The 15,788-nt window shown below is 49.5% G+C and overlaps 1 protein-coding gene across 20 annotated transcripts in view; it reads right to left on the bottom strand.

Annotated features, from left to right (window-relative positions):
- The window catches only part of macf1a (microtubule actin crosslinking factor 1a), a 152,924-nt gene that overhangs the window by 10,445 nt on the left and 126,691 nt on the right, over positions 1–15,788 (bottom strand). For 17 of the 20 annotated variants that reach the window (XM_062558576.1, XM_062558577.1, XM_062558578.1 and 14 more), the window contains 31 exons: positions 15,348–15,509; positions 15,091–15,261; positions 13,856–14,022; positions 13,011–13,170; positions 12,046–12,372; positions 11,519–11,603; positions 10,690–10,916; positions 9,848–10,054; positions 9,522–9,749; positions 9,184–9,402; positions 8,884–9,087; positions 6,897–7,122; positions 5,994–6,220; positions 5,793–5,915; positions 5,609–5,710; positions 5,389–5,490; positions 5,109–5,282; positions 4,785–4,940; positions 4,453–4,650; positions 4,246–4,374; positions 3,766–3,948; positions 3,539–3,694; positions 3,249–3,455; positions 2,531–2,650; positions 2,269–2,438; positions 2,023–2,182; positions 1,736–1,930; positions 1,378–1,650; positions 945–1,133; positions 742–853; positions 495–643 (listed from right to left, as the gene is read on the bottom strand). In XM_062558576.1, the coding sequence (XP_062414560.1) occupies positions 495–643; positions 742–853; positions 945–1,133; positions 1,378–1,650; positions 1,736–1,930; positions 2,023–2,182; positions 2,269–2,438; positions 2,531–2,650; positions 3,249–3,455; positions 3,539–3,694; positions 3,766–3,948; positions 4,246–4,374; positions 4,453–4,650; positions 4,785–4,940; positions 5,109–5,282; positions 5,389–5,490; positions 5,609–5,710; positions 5,793–5,915; positions 5,994–6,220; positions 6,897–7,122; positions 8,884–9,087; positions 9,184–9,402; positions 9,522–9,749; positions 9,848–10,054; positions 10,690–10,916; positions 11,519–11,603; positions 12,046–12,372; positions 13,011–13,170; positions 13,856–14,022; positions 15,091–15,261; positions 15,348–15,509 (5,508 nt within the window). The remainder of the gene's footprint in view (positions 1–494; positions 644–741; positions 854–944; positions 1,134–1,377; positions 1,651–1,735; positions 1,931–2,022; positions 2,183–2,268; positions 2,439–2,530; positions 2,651–3,248; positions 3,456–3,538; positions 3,695–3,765; positions 3,949–4,245; positions 4,375–4,452; positions 4,651–4,784; positions 4,941–5,108; positions 5,283–5,388; positions 5,491–5,608; positions 5,711–5,792; positions 5,916–5,993; positions 6,221–6,896; positions 7,123–8,883; positions 9,088–9,183; positions 9,403–9,521; positions 9,750–9,847; positions 10,055–10,689; positions 10,917–11,518; positions 11,604–12,045; positions 12,373–13,010; positions 13,171–13,855; positions 14,023–15,090; positions 15,262–15,347; positions 15,510–15,788) is intronic. The other 3 variants (XM_037475155.2, XM_062558583.1, XM_037475147.2) reach the window with 1 other exon arrangement.

The following is a 15,788-nucleotide window of genomic DNA, read 5'->3' as shown; positions in this document are numbered from 1 at the left end:
ACTTTTCTTCCAATGTTAGAAGTTCAACCTCTGCTCCAATAATAAGTCTATAATAAGCAGTGTGGCCGAAATACACACACTCAGATCCCAAAGGAGAAGAAACGTTCCCAGTGAAACCCATTAAATCCACAGTTACAGCATAAAATCATGCATTCTATTATGTCAGGCTTTCCACTCCGAGCCTGACTTTACAATTGTAGTGTCTACTTGTTTCCACCACATTAAGTTTTTTTTCCCACGATTGCCCTGGATGTTATTTTCCTCATTGGGTTATCTCGGCAGTATCGTGTGTCTGAAATGCATTAAAAACTATTCAAGTGTTAATTGTTGACTTAAAACATCCCCTCATGCATTCAGTAAACAAAAATCACAGAATTTCCTTATATAAACTAACTGGCCTTTACAAGGTCGAACCTTCTATTACTTGGATGTTACTATCAAGTTGTATGAAAGAGGCAAAAGGGTTCATCATTTTGCTTCGTTAAAAAGGACACCTCTTCCAGCCGGTCCAGACCGTCGTTGAGTTTGCGCTGGCGGTCAAGAGCCAGCAGCCAGACCTGCTGCCACCTGGCACACAGCTGGTTGAGTCTTGGGTTTCCTCCTGAGAGCTGCATGGCCGCCTGCTGCTGCTGCTGCTGTTTTCCTGCAGAGGGAGCAGAGAGTTAACGAATCCTCGTCACATCTGATGAACCAACTCTACCGCCAAAGAATGGGAGAAGATGATCTACACGGGGGACTCACGGGCTCCTCTCCTCTCGGCCAGGCTGCTTGGAGCCTCAGCTGGTTTCCTCTTGTAGGTCTTTGTCACTTTGTCAACGTCCGGCTGCTTCCTCGTCATCTCCTCCATGAACATCTGAGAATAACAGAATGTTAATGGACAGCACAAACTAATCCAGCTTCAACTCCGTCTACTATGCTTTTCCTGATGACTCGGTGAAGCCCACCTGGTGTTCTGTGATGAGCGCCTTGAGTTGTGCGATGTCCTGAGGCAGCGGCTCGGTGTCCTTCTGGACCAAGGTGGTCTCAGCGAACTGGAGCCACGAGAGCAGCTCCTCCAGCAGGTTGGCGTTGTTGAGCACCTCGGTCAGAGCCGTCTCCAGCCGCTGCTCGTGCTGTTTGGCCCACGTTAGCACCTGGAGAGCAAAAGTTGCGGATAAACATTTAATGCGTTTCTACATTGTTATTATCCACACATCCTGGGTTAGCCATCTCGATACCAAAATCGGTGTGTTTTGAGGGTTAAAGGTCAACAGAGGGTAAATTAATGCAGTTCCTTTCAAATCTCAATACCCAAAGCTAAAATGTTGAAAAGAGGAAACCATATTTAACGGAGGATGTGACGAATAAACATCTGCCTCAGGCTCCTCCCTTCCTTACCTCCTCAAAGCGCGCCCTGATGATGGTGATCCAGTGCTTGATGGTGGTGATGGAGTCCGCGTGACACACGGTCAGGATGCCCTCCCCCATGCCCGCTGCCTTGTTGACGTCCGTCCTCTTCTCCTCCACGGTTCCCATAAAGTCGCGATGCGTGTGCAGCAACGCCTGCAGAGTCTCCGCCTCTTCGGGAAGGACGCCGCGGAAACGCAGCGTCTGCTCCGCCTCGGAGAGCCACTCCAGGAGGAACTGTATCGCTGTGCGAAACTCCTCCGCCTGATGGAGAGATGGGTCTATGGTAAGATAGGGCCCTGTGGGTATTTGGGTGTTGGAGCTCGGGGTCAGCTGATTGCCCTCTGACCTGTTTGAGGGCCTGCTGAAGACGGGTTTGCTTCGTGACCGACAGAGCGCACACCGTGTCCCAGCGGTTGCTGAGCTCCTGAACCTGAACTTTGACCCACGCCGTGTCGTCTCGGCCCGTATCCATCAGTTCCCGAGCAGAGCGCTTCAGAGCCTGAACGCTGCTGGTCCTCTTCCCCAGCTCTTTTTGGAAAGCCTGCAGGTTACGGACATCAGTCGTGTCAGACAGAACCACCTGTGGTATTATTGTCCTCTCGGGCAGGTTTAACCAGGACGGAGTTTACGAACCTTGTGCGAGTCCATGAGGTTGGACACAAGATCCAGATCTCCGTGGACGGGCAGGTCTTCGGTCAGCTGGGGCTCTACCCGGTACAACCAGTCCACCAGGGCCTGGAGAGCCTCTGCGAACTGGCCGGAGAACAGCAGAGCCTCCTCCAGCTTGTGTTGTCTGGATGCAGGAGAGAAGACAAGCAGCTGTTCATTATCATACCCACATCTGTCCGTGTGTCTCTGTTCCTCCTTCACCCCCTTTACCTCTCCACGCTCTTGCCACACACGGTGTCCCACTTGTCGCGGACCTCTCCCACGAGGTGGTCCAGCTTCTGGGTGTCTGTGGGCAGCTGAGCCTTGTCCCTCATGGCCCTCCCGGACCTCACTGTTGTGTCGTAAACCGGCTGCTTGGACCCCAAGGCTTTTTGGAACTCCTGGTCGGGCACAACGAGGGGAGGAAGAGATTTGTAGAGTGGGAGGCAAAGAATAAAGCAAACGGGGTGCGTAATAATTGCCCTGCAAGTACCTTGTGTTTGGCCAGTTGTACTTTGATCTTGTCCGGCTCGTTGGAGATCTCCAGCTCAGAGTCCAGTCTCTTCTCGGCTTCTTCTAGCCAGTCGGTAAGCTTCCTCCAGGCCTCGTGGAACTGTAGAAAGAGTCAGTTTGATTTAACCCTGCAAGCCCCCAAAACAGCTGACAGGATTCTTTAATAATTGCCAAAACTACAATGTACAGCACAGCTAGAAATAAAACATTTTAAAACTAACCCCTAATAGGTCCTAAAAATGTGAATAGTTCAATGTATAGCCTCCATTCTTCCTACAGCTGATACAATGTTGGATAAATTGATTCCATTGTTTGCAAATCTTTGTTAAATGAATTAAAAAATTGTTCAAGAATACATTTTCTACTATCCGTGGTTGTGCCGTTTCCATAGAGCTACAGGGTGTAATTATTGAGGTGAAAATCATGACTGAAAAAATAAACTGCTCTGTATTCAGAGGTTTAATGCAAAAACTCTCCAGCTGAAGGACGTTGGTGTTGATTTCTTTCCTAAAAAATGTAATGTTTTCATTCTAGATTTTTAACCAGTGTAGGTGCAGTCATCCAAATTGTCAGCAGGAATGAAAGTGGTTATCAACCAATGGCAGAGACATTAAGGTCTATACGTGTGGTTTATGTAAATCTCTAAATGTCCCGTTGCCAGTGAGTCCTCGGCCTACTAAAATATACCCGTTCAGTACCTGTTTGGCTCGTTTACGGGCCTCATCGAGGTGTCTCCCTCGGTCCAGTGACCTCTGGACCAGCTTGTCCCAGCGGGCCTGGACGCTGAGCAGCAGGTTCTTGATGAGAACGACGTCCTGCTTCAGGCTGGCAAAGCGGAGGTGAGAGCCGGCCTTCTCCAGAGCCAGGACCTGCTCTCTGTGGGTGTTCACCTCGTTCACAAACACCTGGGAGCGGAGGAGGAGTTAGCAAAGCACCAAGGGGCCGAGGCATCTTCCGATGCGCTTGGAGTGACTGGCAACGTCGGTACCTTGTGCTCGTCGATCTGGAAGAGGACAGTGTCCAATATGAGGCTGGGGGACTGGGCCATGTTCAGGGTCTGCTCAGCCTGGGTCAGCCAGTTGATGGTGTCCTGCAGAGAGGTCTGGAAACCTGTTGCCAAGGAAACCGCCTCTTCCAGCTTGGCCTGGAGGAGGTTCAGAGTTTAAAGTTGGGAAAAGCCAGAGGGAAAACCTGGTCCATAGAACGTCTCCTCACCCTGCGGTCGTCTATCTTTGTGTTGAAGCTGGCCCACTTGTTCTGCAGCATGGCCAGGTTCTGCTGGGTCTGAGTGGCCCCAGGTCCTGCTTCTTCTCCTCCACGAGCTAGCAGCATGGACTCTCCTTGATCCAGCAGACGGTGGTACTGGTCTGCCCGCTGGGCCAGCTGGGCCTGAAGCTCCTGCAGACAGGAAGGTCACAAAAGGTGAGTGTTGGTTGGTTGGGAACAATGGAAGCTATTAAAGTGTGCATTATTCAGCCCACTTCCTGACAACGCAGCATATGAATGTAATGTAGTCACCTGGCTTCATATGACACAAGAACCTTTCACACTAGCTTAAAAAAACCTGCCAGCCGCAACCCTCGGAAAGACGGTAAGACGGCTGAACAGGGGACGTGCGCAGAAAAACCCTCTTACAAAGAGCGTTTAAGAAAGCCGTATGCATGTGGATGACGGAGTGACGGGATTCTCGGTTACCAGGTGCTGCTCTAGCTGCTCCCTGGCCGTCTCGGGGAGACCGCCTGTCGGCTTGGCGGCAGACAGCTGGCTGTCCGTCCTCCTCAGCCACTGGAGGAACTCCTCCAACTCGCCGTGGAAACCTTCAGCCTACACAAAGGATTCAGTTTAGATTTGATGAAAATAACACAAAAGCCAGCGTTTGTCATTGTGATCCATGCACAGCACCTGCTGCAGTGCGCCCTCCAGCAGCTTCTGCCGCTCTTGGGTCTTGAGCAGCAGGCTCTCCCAGCCCTGGTTGAGCTGCTCCAGCTGGTCCCTGAGGTGGCTGGCCTCGTCGCCGGGAGAGGACTCCAGCAGCTCGGTGCCCGCGCCGCTCACGTTCTCCACGGTGGCGTGATGGGATAGAACGTCGTTACGCAGAACCTAGGACCCAGAGGAGGGAGAGAGAAAGGGGCTAATCAGAACGTTTCATGTTCAAATGGTAGTGATTGGTGAAGTGAAGATACCACATCAGGGCTACATTTTTATTTTTCAGTTGGTAACAAACGTAGACCTACGTGATGTTTAGCCAGCTCGATTTCGATGGCCTTGGGGTCAGAGCTGACTGGTCGCTGTGTGTCCAAAGTGGTGTGTGTGTGGTTGAGCCAGGCCTGCAGCTCAGACAGGGCATGCTGGAACTGACCCAGGGCCAGCAGGGCGGCCTCCAGCTTGTGCTGTGGTGGAGGAGAGACACGGGCTCAGGCTTAAAAATAGGAACTGAACTATTTGGCTATAATGAGAAACAGCTGTCAAATACATGCAGACCTCCAGAATGCAGACCAACATGGCCCACTCCAGAGAGAAACCCAGAGGCCCACATCCCTGCCACGTGTGGTTCTCACCTGTCTCTGGGTGATCTTATCCCCCAGGTTTTCCCAGAGGTGTCGGAGCTCAATCAGCGGCTCCTGGATCATGTCCCGGTCCGTCTGGTCTGACACCTTCTTCAGCAGCAGCTCCCCCTGGTGGCACAGCTTCTCCATGTCAATCTGCTGCTGGTAGACCTCCACCTTGTACTGCTGCTCGGGGAGGGCCAAAAGAGGAGAGGAGAAGTGCTTTGTTAGTACTTCAGAAATATCCCATCACAGGTTGACAACTAAAATTTGTGTTGACTCTGTTGCCCACCTTGAGCTCTTCTATCTGCTGTTTGACGGTTCCCAGGTCAGTTCCCACAGTGGACATTTCACACAGCTTGATCACTGCGTTGTCCAGGTAGTCAAACATGGACTGGAAAATGCAGAAAGAAGTGCGTCAACGTCAACAGGGCAATATTCGCATCACTTGAAAATGTTGGTGCAAAGACAACTTTAACCAACTCTGAACGTGGGCCGACTGATGCACAAACCTGCAGTGCATCCTGGTACTGCACGGACGCAGTCATGGCCTCCTCCAGTCTCTCCATCCTCTCTCTCCACGTCCGGTTCAGGCCCTCCCAGGCAGCGTTCATCTGGGAGAGGGACAGGGAGGCGTATTAGCGGGTCGACGTGTACTGCAGAGGCAAAACAACAACAAAGTGTTGATCTTCTCACCTCGTCGATGGTCTTCTTGACTTCGGGTTTCTCGGTTTCTCCACAGGCAAAGATGAGATCAGCGCCAAGGGTCCTGACAAACTCCAGCTCCTCCCTCAGGCCGTCCGTCTCGGCCTTAATGGCCTAGTGAAAAGACAGAGATGTCGTGTTGAGTGGTTTCAAGCCCCCCCAAACACGTAGATTAGCTTGTCTGCTCCATACCTCTGCGGCCTCGATCTGTTGCTTGATGAGCGACGGGTCCACGCCGGGGTCCTCCAACTCTCTCACGATGTCCTGGGAGTCTCGGAGCGTGCTCAACAGCGCCGCCACGTCGGCCCAGAACTTCCCGGCCAGGTCAAAGATGTCGTTGAGCTTCCCCTCCCGCTCCTCGGCCCGCTGCCGGATCTCGTCCCACAGGGAGCGCAGGCGCAGGAGGCGGGTCCTAACAGCTGGAGGAGGGAGGAGAGAGGAGTTTAAACAGGCTGCTGGAGGAAAGCAAGTGGGACCACACCGGGAAAGAAAAGCTTGTTGGCTATTCTTTATCTCGCGTGAAGACGATTAATAATAATGTTGTCTTTGTCTGAAGTTGAGTCTCACACGCTACTCCCACTAACTCTGCACAGAGAGGCCTTTTATTTTCACAAAGTGTGGCCGGCTGGAGTCCTTTGGAGGTCGATACAACAAAGACGTGTGTGTATTGGTTGTCTGACCACGTTGGAAGACCCAGGCAGAGATCCATTGCATTTCATGGTTCGATAAGGTCTGCCCCGCTGGCTTTGGGCCAGTGACACAGTGACTTACACTGGCCGGTTGATTGCTCAGCGAGCGAGCTAACTGGACTGGAGCCAGAAAGACGATCACAATATTATTCACCCAGATTACAGCTGTGTCGCGTTTGTGATGTCGGTTTAGTTGGATAGTGTAATGTTTCCGTTCCAAATGAAATTGTCAGTCACACACTAAAGAGTCAGTGGGACTGATGAGTTAGTTCATTTGTCTCATCAAGAGAACGTCAATTAGTGAAATAAGTGTGTAAATATTCTTCCTGTTGTAACAGCCTGTCTGCCGTTTACAATAACATTATTTGATCCTCCTCCGCATGCCAAACGCGCCCCGGACTCTCACCCTGAGCAGCCGGATCGTCGTGAGCGGCTCGCCTGATGAGCTCCTCTCCGCGGGCGCAGAGGGCGGAGAAGCTCGGCAGCAGCTTGTCCAGCTCCAGCCCCTGGGCCCGGTGCTCCGCCAGCTGCTCCCTGATCTTCTCCACCTCCGCCGCCACGGGCGGAGGCTGCCGCAGCCGCTGGACCGCCCCCTCCAGGGTCTCCAACAGGGGGTCCATCTTATCGTGAAACTGGGGGCGGAAGGAGAGTTGGAATCAAATATTAATAAGAGGAGGAGAAGGGTGTATTGAGGGGGCTGGGTTTGGGTTTTTGACAGCCTGGCGACAATTTGAAAGTGGAAAATACTGAGATATTATGTGGGTGGTCAGCCATCTGTGGCAGAATGCATAAACCTTTTTTATATTAAGTTTGTATAGCCTAAAATCCCAAATCACGAATTTGCAGTTACAGGGGATGTAGAATAGCATTACAGCTCTTCGACAACATTTGATATCTCAATAATGTACCTTCAGCATGTCATCCAGGCAATTTCAATCAGACACAGCTGTATCTACCAAACAAGAGGGAGCTGCTAATCCACTAAATTCAGTTCAGGGACAGAACAGACAAGACAATTCATGGTGAGGCGACAGGCTTCCTTTTATGCATCTGAGGGGAATAAGCTTGATCGCTTCAGGGCACAACAGATCTCATCTAGACACAAGTGATACAAAAGGAAAGCTATCAAGGACATCAATCAGGCCTAGTGAGACCTGGACTCAGTTTTAGGCTAGGCTTAATGCCTAGTCTTCCTAACAGATTCTATCCCGTTGTATTGTCACCAAGGGTTGGCAGACACATGGCGTGGACCATTATGAAGAGGATTTTGAAATGAAAGGGATATTCCACATTTTTTGAAGTGAAGTTGTCTGAGGTACTCTTCTATAAATCACCCTGTGACGCAGTGGCAGAGCAGCTCGGGTTCTGTGAGGTAAAATGACTGATTTAGTCAAAGGATGAACGGAGCATAGAGAGTCCCGGTGGAGAAGGTTCTCTGTAATATAACGCTTATACTGTTGATGTATTGGGTGACTAAAATAAATCCACAGCAGGACTTTGCTTTGTTTCTGTGCTCCTCTGTTTCTCCAAACTTCCACTGTAATGGAAAAGTACCGAATACAACCGCACCCCAAAAATCTGACCCGTCCCTTTAAGTGGAGATTAAACTGGAGATCTCAAGTTGTTGATTAGAGATTTGTTGAATAAATAATAATCAAGGTTTACCCTCTGTGATAAAGTGGCTGTATAGATTGTCACATCATTTCAGATTAGTAGTCGAATAGTACTACTATTAGTATAGACTCATATTTGACTAGTCCACCAAATCATGTGGTGTAGCCGCACCCCGAGTGTCAGTTTGATGCTGTCAGTTAGTAGTCTTACCTCTACCAGCTGGGTGTTTGCAGTGAGCAGTGACGATGGATAGATTGATGGTGAGGGGGGGGGGGGGGGCAACACACACAATCCACAATGAACGAGGGATGGGTTGGTGGAGAGTTGCAAGGACGAGGGGTGGACGTGATGAGGGAGATTAAGGTTAAAGGAGGAGGAAGGAGAGACAAGGAGGGTGGTGGTTGAGGATGTGGTGAGAGATGAGGACAAGGTGGAGGGAGGGGTGGGGGCGGAGGGTGGAGAAACAATTCAATGAGTTAAATCAGACATGCACAGTGCACAGAAAACAAAATGTGGGGCAGTATTGACGCCAGCGACACTGGTGATATCTCAGGAGACGAATAACCGGAACGAAACCAAACCTACGGATATGATCCAGCAAGACTAAAAACTCATCAAAACTCATCTATAAGTCACTAGATATCAAGTAAAATATAGGAAACTACTTACGGAAATAATTCTAAATAATTAACGCCTTACAATTAATCCTTATTATTTAGTCTGAGTTATAACACGCTGTCCCAGATGGAGCGTCAAACAGTTAGTCGTCGGCGACGTACCTGCGCAGACTGGGACACTGCCTCGTCTAAGGTTGTTGCACGACCCTTGACCCCCTCTTTGATGGCCAGGTAGCGCCTCTCGGCCTCTGCGTAGCGTTGTGTCACCGCGGCTCCCTCCTGGAAGCTGAGCTCGGCCAGCTGGGGCCCGATCTTCAGCAGCTTGTCGATGTGGGGCTTGTGCTCTGCGATGGACTCCCTGAGCAGCTAAAGAGGCAGACGGAGGAAATCAAGATGAAGCCAAAGCGATTCCCTTTTAGGTCGGAAAGGGAATGAGAGGTGAAGGACAGTGGATGCTCGAACCCTCATCTGGTCCTGTTGCAGTCGGAGGGCGTCCGTGTCGATCGCCGCCGGTGGCAGCTGGCTGATGAGGGCTTCGGTCTCGCCCAACCACGGCTCCAGTTCCTCGTAGGTCTCCCAGAAGCGAGCAACCAAAACCTGGGCCTGCTCCAGGGCCGAGAACCGCTCACTGTGGCTCTGGCTCACTGCCTCATAACGAGCACCGAGGGAATCCGTCTTCACCTGACGAAGCGTGAAAAGACGTGGAGGTTAGAGTCGCTGACTCGGCAGTAACCGTCTTAACGGGCCTTCATTCCTTTTACCAATGTGAAAAAAATTAAGCGTCTTCGTCAGTGACTCACTATGAGGACGTCCTTCTGGGCGTCGCTGCACGTCTCCAGGATGTCGTCTCTGGTGCCAAGCAGCTGGTCCACGGTGTCTTTGTGCCGGATGATGTCGATGTTGAAGGCCCTCTGCACCTGCATCTGGGCCACGGTCACGTCCGGCTCCAGGCTCAGCGGCCCCAGAGACGCCAACTTGCGCTCCGTCTCCCCGACCCAGGCCAGCTCTGCTTCCACTGCCTCCTCGTACTGGGGGAGGGGGGGGGGGGGGGGGGGGCGGGGGGTCAGCCATTAGCAGGTTCAAGTGCTCGCAGCAAAAGAGAGCCAAGACTGGGAAAGACCAGTACCTGCTGAGACCTCTGGATGGCAGCTTGGACCAACTGCACGCGCTGAGTGATGGTCTCGTCAGACTGGCGGTAGCGCTGGTTGGCATCGGCGACCAGGCGGTCCAGGCCCTCGCGGGCCCGCCACGGCACCAGATCCAGCAGGGCGCTGCCCACCTCGTTCACCGTGTCCAATACCAGGCGCTTCTCCGCCGACACTTTCTTCAGCTCCTGCATAGGTGGAGGTAAGGGATGAGTTTTGCTAAACGTGACTAAATAAAATCCCAGTTTTCTCTGCTGCACGCGAGTCAAACTGGTTATTAAACGATGAAAGCTCAACATTTGTGAGAACAACTTGACAGATGCATTGAAAAGGCAATCAGTTTCAATAGATTTCTGATTTTGTTATTGAGTTCCAACAAAAAAAAAAAATCAATGTCACCATGGTAACCCAACTGTGGGTGGGTTGATACTGTAACGGCTGAAAATGTCATCACAGACAGCAGCTGTCCTCAATTAGCTGTTCGTTTCCAATTTTATTCCAATATGGGGGAAAAAATATCAATCAAATGTGGATTAACGCGGGCCCCAGAAATCAATTTATAAAGCAGGACTTTTGTTCAAATGTATGAAACAAAACAAAATCTTCCCCAGTTCAAGAAATAAAAATCCATAAATTGCGCACAAATGAGACATCCAGTTAATATAAAGAAGTATCAAAACATAAAATAATCCTTCAATACACATCCAATCCTAACTGTTGTAGTTAAACTGCCTGTAGAAAACTAAATGTTTTTAAAAAGGTATCATAAGAAGACATTTGTGTCTTATTATGATTTCACATACACGTCTCGCTCTCCACCCACCTTCTGTCGGTCCTGGTAGGCGGGAGTGGCGTCGGGCTCCACATTCTGGAGCTCCGCCTCCACGGCGTCCAGCCATTGGTTGATGTCGTCGTGGGCGCTGGCGAATCGCGTGGCCAACTGCAGGGCCTGCTCCAGGGTGCGGAGGGCCTTGCTGCTGGCGGCCGTCATCTCGCTGTAGCGGGACTTGATGCCGTCCAGCTTCTCCTGGATCAGGAGGACCTCCTCGCCTGCAGGGGGACACACAGGTCGGCGTCACGGGTCACCAGGGGGCTTTCATAGAGCTCGGCAGTGAGAGGCAGCAGTGCATAGAACAAGGCCTACTTGAATTACCAGCTTTTCTGTTTTTCCTCTCCTTTTATTGAGATTCAGTAAAAAAAAAAAAAAGAAAGGCTTTTCGAATATGAATTTTTTAAAAGACATTTTCAATCAATCATTGATATAAACAATGAAACGGTGTTTTGTACTTTCATTTGTATATGATTGTGAATATGTGTTCATCTTAATTGTAATATTACTTGATGAATTTTCCCATACAACAGGCCTCGTGTTAACAGTAACTCGTTTAAATAAAGTGTATTCATGAGATAAACCAACAATGAACTTTCCATTGCAGTCAGTGGGCTAATACGATGATGAAACCACATGTCTCAGTTCAGTCTGCTGATGATGTAGAAATGTGTGATTTGGATGTGGACATACAACTACTATTCAGAGAACAGAGAATCTTTGCTAAAGTATACACAATGATGAAACTTTCCAGCCCAAGTTTAGGATTTAAGAGGAGGCTAAGGTTAGGAAAAAGGAGAAAAGCATCGGAGTGTGAGGTCACCTGTGGTCTGTTTCAGTAAGGCTTGTCCATTCTTGATGGCCTGGTCCACTGTCTTCTTCCTGCTCACAATCTCTTCGTTCAGAGACTGAGGGGAGAGAGAGCGTGGAGGTTAACCCCTAGGACACAGAACATGTTGTCCTCTTGGTTCACATAACTAAATCCTGAGGAAAGTATGCATCCTTGATTTAGGCCTCATGAAAGAACACAGATGTGTTTGTGCTTTGTTAGGCAAAAGATAATATAACAAAAGGAGGAGGGTAAGAAAGATAATATGCTAAAGGTCATTACTTGAAAGTATATTACATTTGATATATTATCATTTTTACTTGTTTAAAAATATCAAGTAAAAATGACACATAAATGCAGATGCTTATATAAAATTATATTAGAATTCTACTTATATACAGAAGTTTCTTCCTCCGAACTATGGTTCCCATAAAATATACACACACAGAGACAGAGACACACATATAAGGAAGCCCTTTTCCCCGGTGAGCGGTTGTTCCCATGTTTCGGTGGAGGCGTACCAGAGCGTGTCTGTGCTGCTCGGCCAGCAGCTGGTGCTGGGAGCTGTGGACGGAGACCTGACCCAGCCTCTGAGCCACCTCCGCCAGCCAGTTCAGCACCTCCACCTCCTCCTCCCCAAACAGCTGGGCGTTAGCCAGCGCCTGCTCCAGCATGCCCGCCCGCCGAGAGCACCAATCGGTGAGCTCCGAGTGTCCCGACCTCAACGCCCCCACGCGCTCGCTCAGCCAATGGCGGTCGGCCGCGCAGCTGAGCGGCGCCAGCGATTGGCTGAGGGACTCGAGGTGGTCGACCTCGGCTTGGCGGGAGGACACGTCCTCTTGCACCGCCTGGGAGGTGTGTGTACAGTGTGTGTGCGTGCGTGCGTGGAAGATTGTGTGTGTGTGTGTGTGTGTGTGTGTGTGAGAGAAAGAGTGTGTGTGTTTGAGGGGAAGGTGAGAACATAACAAAACAGAAAAAAGTGTATGAGCATGCGAATGACAAATCATGGATGAACAGGAAATCATAAACATCAATGAATGAGCAAATGAGGAGAATAACAAAATAATAACTTAAAACCACAGAAATGGGAAAAAAACTCAACTTGAAATGGACTTGATGAAGGTTGCTTGAATTGTAAATGACTGATGGTGGGTTTTATGCCTTGTGCACGAACTTCAGTTGAGTTATGTGTAGATAAAGTGTAAGGGTCTTTTATCAGGACTGCTGTGTGTATGTTATGAATTATTCGTCACGGTACTTTTCAGTAATATTCAAAAGGTAATTAAGTTAGAAAGTATATTCTTGACTGCAACGGGCCAGGGTTTATTCTTCAAGGACATCTGTTATAGAACCAGACTAGCTGAAGGCCAACATGCCACTAAATCCTACACACTTCTAGATCTTCGACCCAGCCTTTCCTAAGGTGACAAAGCAGCGCATTTAAGTCAAACCCCTCTGTAACAGCGGGGGGGGGGGGGGGGGGTACCTTGTGCTTGGTGATCTGCTGGGTGATCTTGGCCGTCTGGGTTCCCATGGGCTCGGCGGAGCTCAGGCGTCTCTCGGTGGCACTGAGCCATTCTCCCAGCGGCTCCAGAGCTTCGTGGAAGTGAAGAGCCAGAACCTGCAGCTCCTCCAACTGCCTCTGCCTGGGGGAGGAGGGAGATCTTATTGGTATTTTATTGCATTCACAGATTGCTTTTGCTCGACTTGGACATGATTTTGCGTCATAACGGCAGTTGTCTCTTTTTTTGAATGCTGTTTATCAAATGTTGATGGCAATTTTATGATGCATTATTACATTTTGAAGGATTTCATAAGCGGATAAAATGGATTATTGTTGTGCGCTTGTGAGAGAAAAAGCGCTTTTACTCCAGATGGTGTCTATTTGTGTGCGTTGCACAGCAGGCTTATAAAGGAAGCAGCGCGTGTGTACACACTTCAAATGTTTACGTTGTCAATGTTTATGCTCGACAGCGTGATTAATTCCATGCACACCATGGCTTACAGAAAGTTGTTCTGCATGAATGTTTTATGAATATATTATGACTACTATCCACAAGATCATCCGAGATATGAAACCTCACTGTGCTTTACGAGTGTTTACTCCTGTTCCCTTCAAAAGAACTATTTCCTTCCCCGGTGCAGAGAAGAGGCCACAGGGACAGAAAGTAATGGTGCTATTCTCTCTCTTAGGACAGCGGTGCTCAATGGAGCCACATGCAGATTAAAGAAGAAAACAAACCACATATTTAATAATCTGTTGATATGCGACACAAGAATTGATCATCACAAACCAGAGGAGTCCAAATGCGACCTCTTTCTTAGACTTACCTGCCAGCAGCCTTGTCCAGCAGGTCGCTCCATCTCTCTGCCAGACTCTGCAGCTGGGTCCCGATCTTCTCTCGGTCTGCAGTGTCAGCCGTGGCTGCGATCCTCTCTCCCTCGGCGCGGATCATCTCAACCGTCGGCCGGCGGTCATCCAGCAACCTCTGGAGCAGCTGGAGAGAGAGAGAGAGAGAGAGAGAGAGAGGAGCACGCATGTTATGGTAGAGCGACGGAGTCTGTGTGTCCTTCTCGTATCCTGAGAGGCGTCCATCACATCACACGGCTCAATGATTCAAGGGAAATGTTGCTGCTGGATGCTGATGTTAGTAATATAACTACTAGTTTTGTTTTAAGTTTGTTTCAATAAGATAATTTAAGATTCAAATGCATTGATATATAAATGCGCATAGGGGCACCCAGAGTCATATTTGGGATTTGGGAAACATCAAGACATATATGCATGCACATTTTTGTGCATTTTTGGAGCCGTAAATATGTAATTTACAAGTACAAATTAATGCTTTTCCTTACATAATCTAGAATTAAACTTTTAGAACTAACTTTTTGCTGTCTTTGTTTTGGATGGAAGCATCAAACAAATGTGATCAATTGGTAACTTTTTAATACGGTTATGTGTACTGCTGATATCTCAACTACTAGACATTTCATGAGGGCATATGCTGCTTTTTAAAAAGGAATGGATAGAACACACTGGTTCAGTAAACTAGCGATCAAACTGCAGAAAACAACATCCGCCAACTTGTTTCCTTCCTCGTCTCCTTTGAAGCAACAGGTCCTTGGAATGCACCTCTACCCAGAGTTCCCTCTTCCTCAGCCCAGCGGGACGCCGCTCTGCGTCACGGATGTCACCGCGCCTGATTGATCGCTGGTCGAGACTGCAGCACACTCGTGTGCACAAACACAGGAAGTGTGTGTGGAGTAAACAGAGGAAGAAGTGTGTGTGTGTGTGTGTGTTTGTGTGAAATAAAGGGAAAGTCTGGATTCTATTTCTGTGGGGTTGTCCAGTTAGGAGGTACTGGTGCTCCTTTGTGTTTACCCCAGCTGGCTATGTACTGTTGATAATATATTGACGATGGAATTAAACTTCAAATAAAGTAATAAAACTCTTCTCATCAAAATGTACATTTGAGGACCTGAAATCAGACACTTGTGCGGCTTTACATCTTTCTGTTTTGACTCGATAAAACATATTCCAGGGGATCTATTTGATCTTCTCGTACTTTTTGTTCTTGGATCTGGGCCTTGACCACGCGGTACTCTGCTGACGGGGGCTTCTGATTGGCCACCAGCTCCTCCGTGTCGCTCAGCCAGCTCAGCAGAGGCTCCAGAGCGTCCTGGAATTTCCCGCAATGCAACAGAGCCTCCTGCAGCTGGGCGATGCGCTCTGCCACCTAAAGACAGGACAGCCGGGCTTGTGAGTGGAGAACAGGAAGTCCACGTGACACGCTGTTACGCCCGAGTCCGTGCGCGGACGTACCCGCTTGTTGAGCGAGTTCCATTGGAGGTTGGTGGTCTCCAGGTCATGCTCCAGGGCCTGGGTGTCCGTGTGCTTGGCGGCGCTCTGGATCAGGCCCTGACCCACTGCATTGATGTGCTGCAGCTTCGGCTGGATGCTGTCCACCTGCTGTCGCTCCACGGCCTGCAAAGGAAAAAGGGCCGCCATTCAATGAGGTGAAAAGTGAAAAACACAGCAGACATTCAAATGGACGTGAGCTTAACCACATAATTGTGACTGAATAAGAAAAGCAGTGAAAGAGCGGAGGGGGAGACAGGAAGGGAAGAGGAGATGAGGGTGGAAGAACAAAGTGGGGAGGCGGAGGGGAGGGAGAGAGGAGGATCATGGGGATTAGAGAGTAGGGGGCTGACTGAGAAAGGCTGAGTCGACAACACACACACACACACACGAGTATGCAAACAC

The sequence above is a fragment of the Pungitius pungitius genome, chromosome 17 (genome assembly GCF_949316345.1).
Source record: "Pungitius pungitius chromosome 17, fPunPun2.1, whole genome shotgun sequence".
Lineage (NCBI taxonomy): Eukaryota > Metazoa > Chordata > Actinopteri > Perciformes > Gasterosteidae > Pungitius > Pungitius pungitius.
This window is presented reverse-complemented; position numbering and strand designations above follow the sequence as displayed.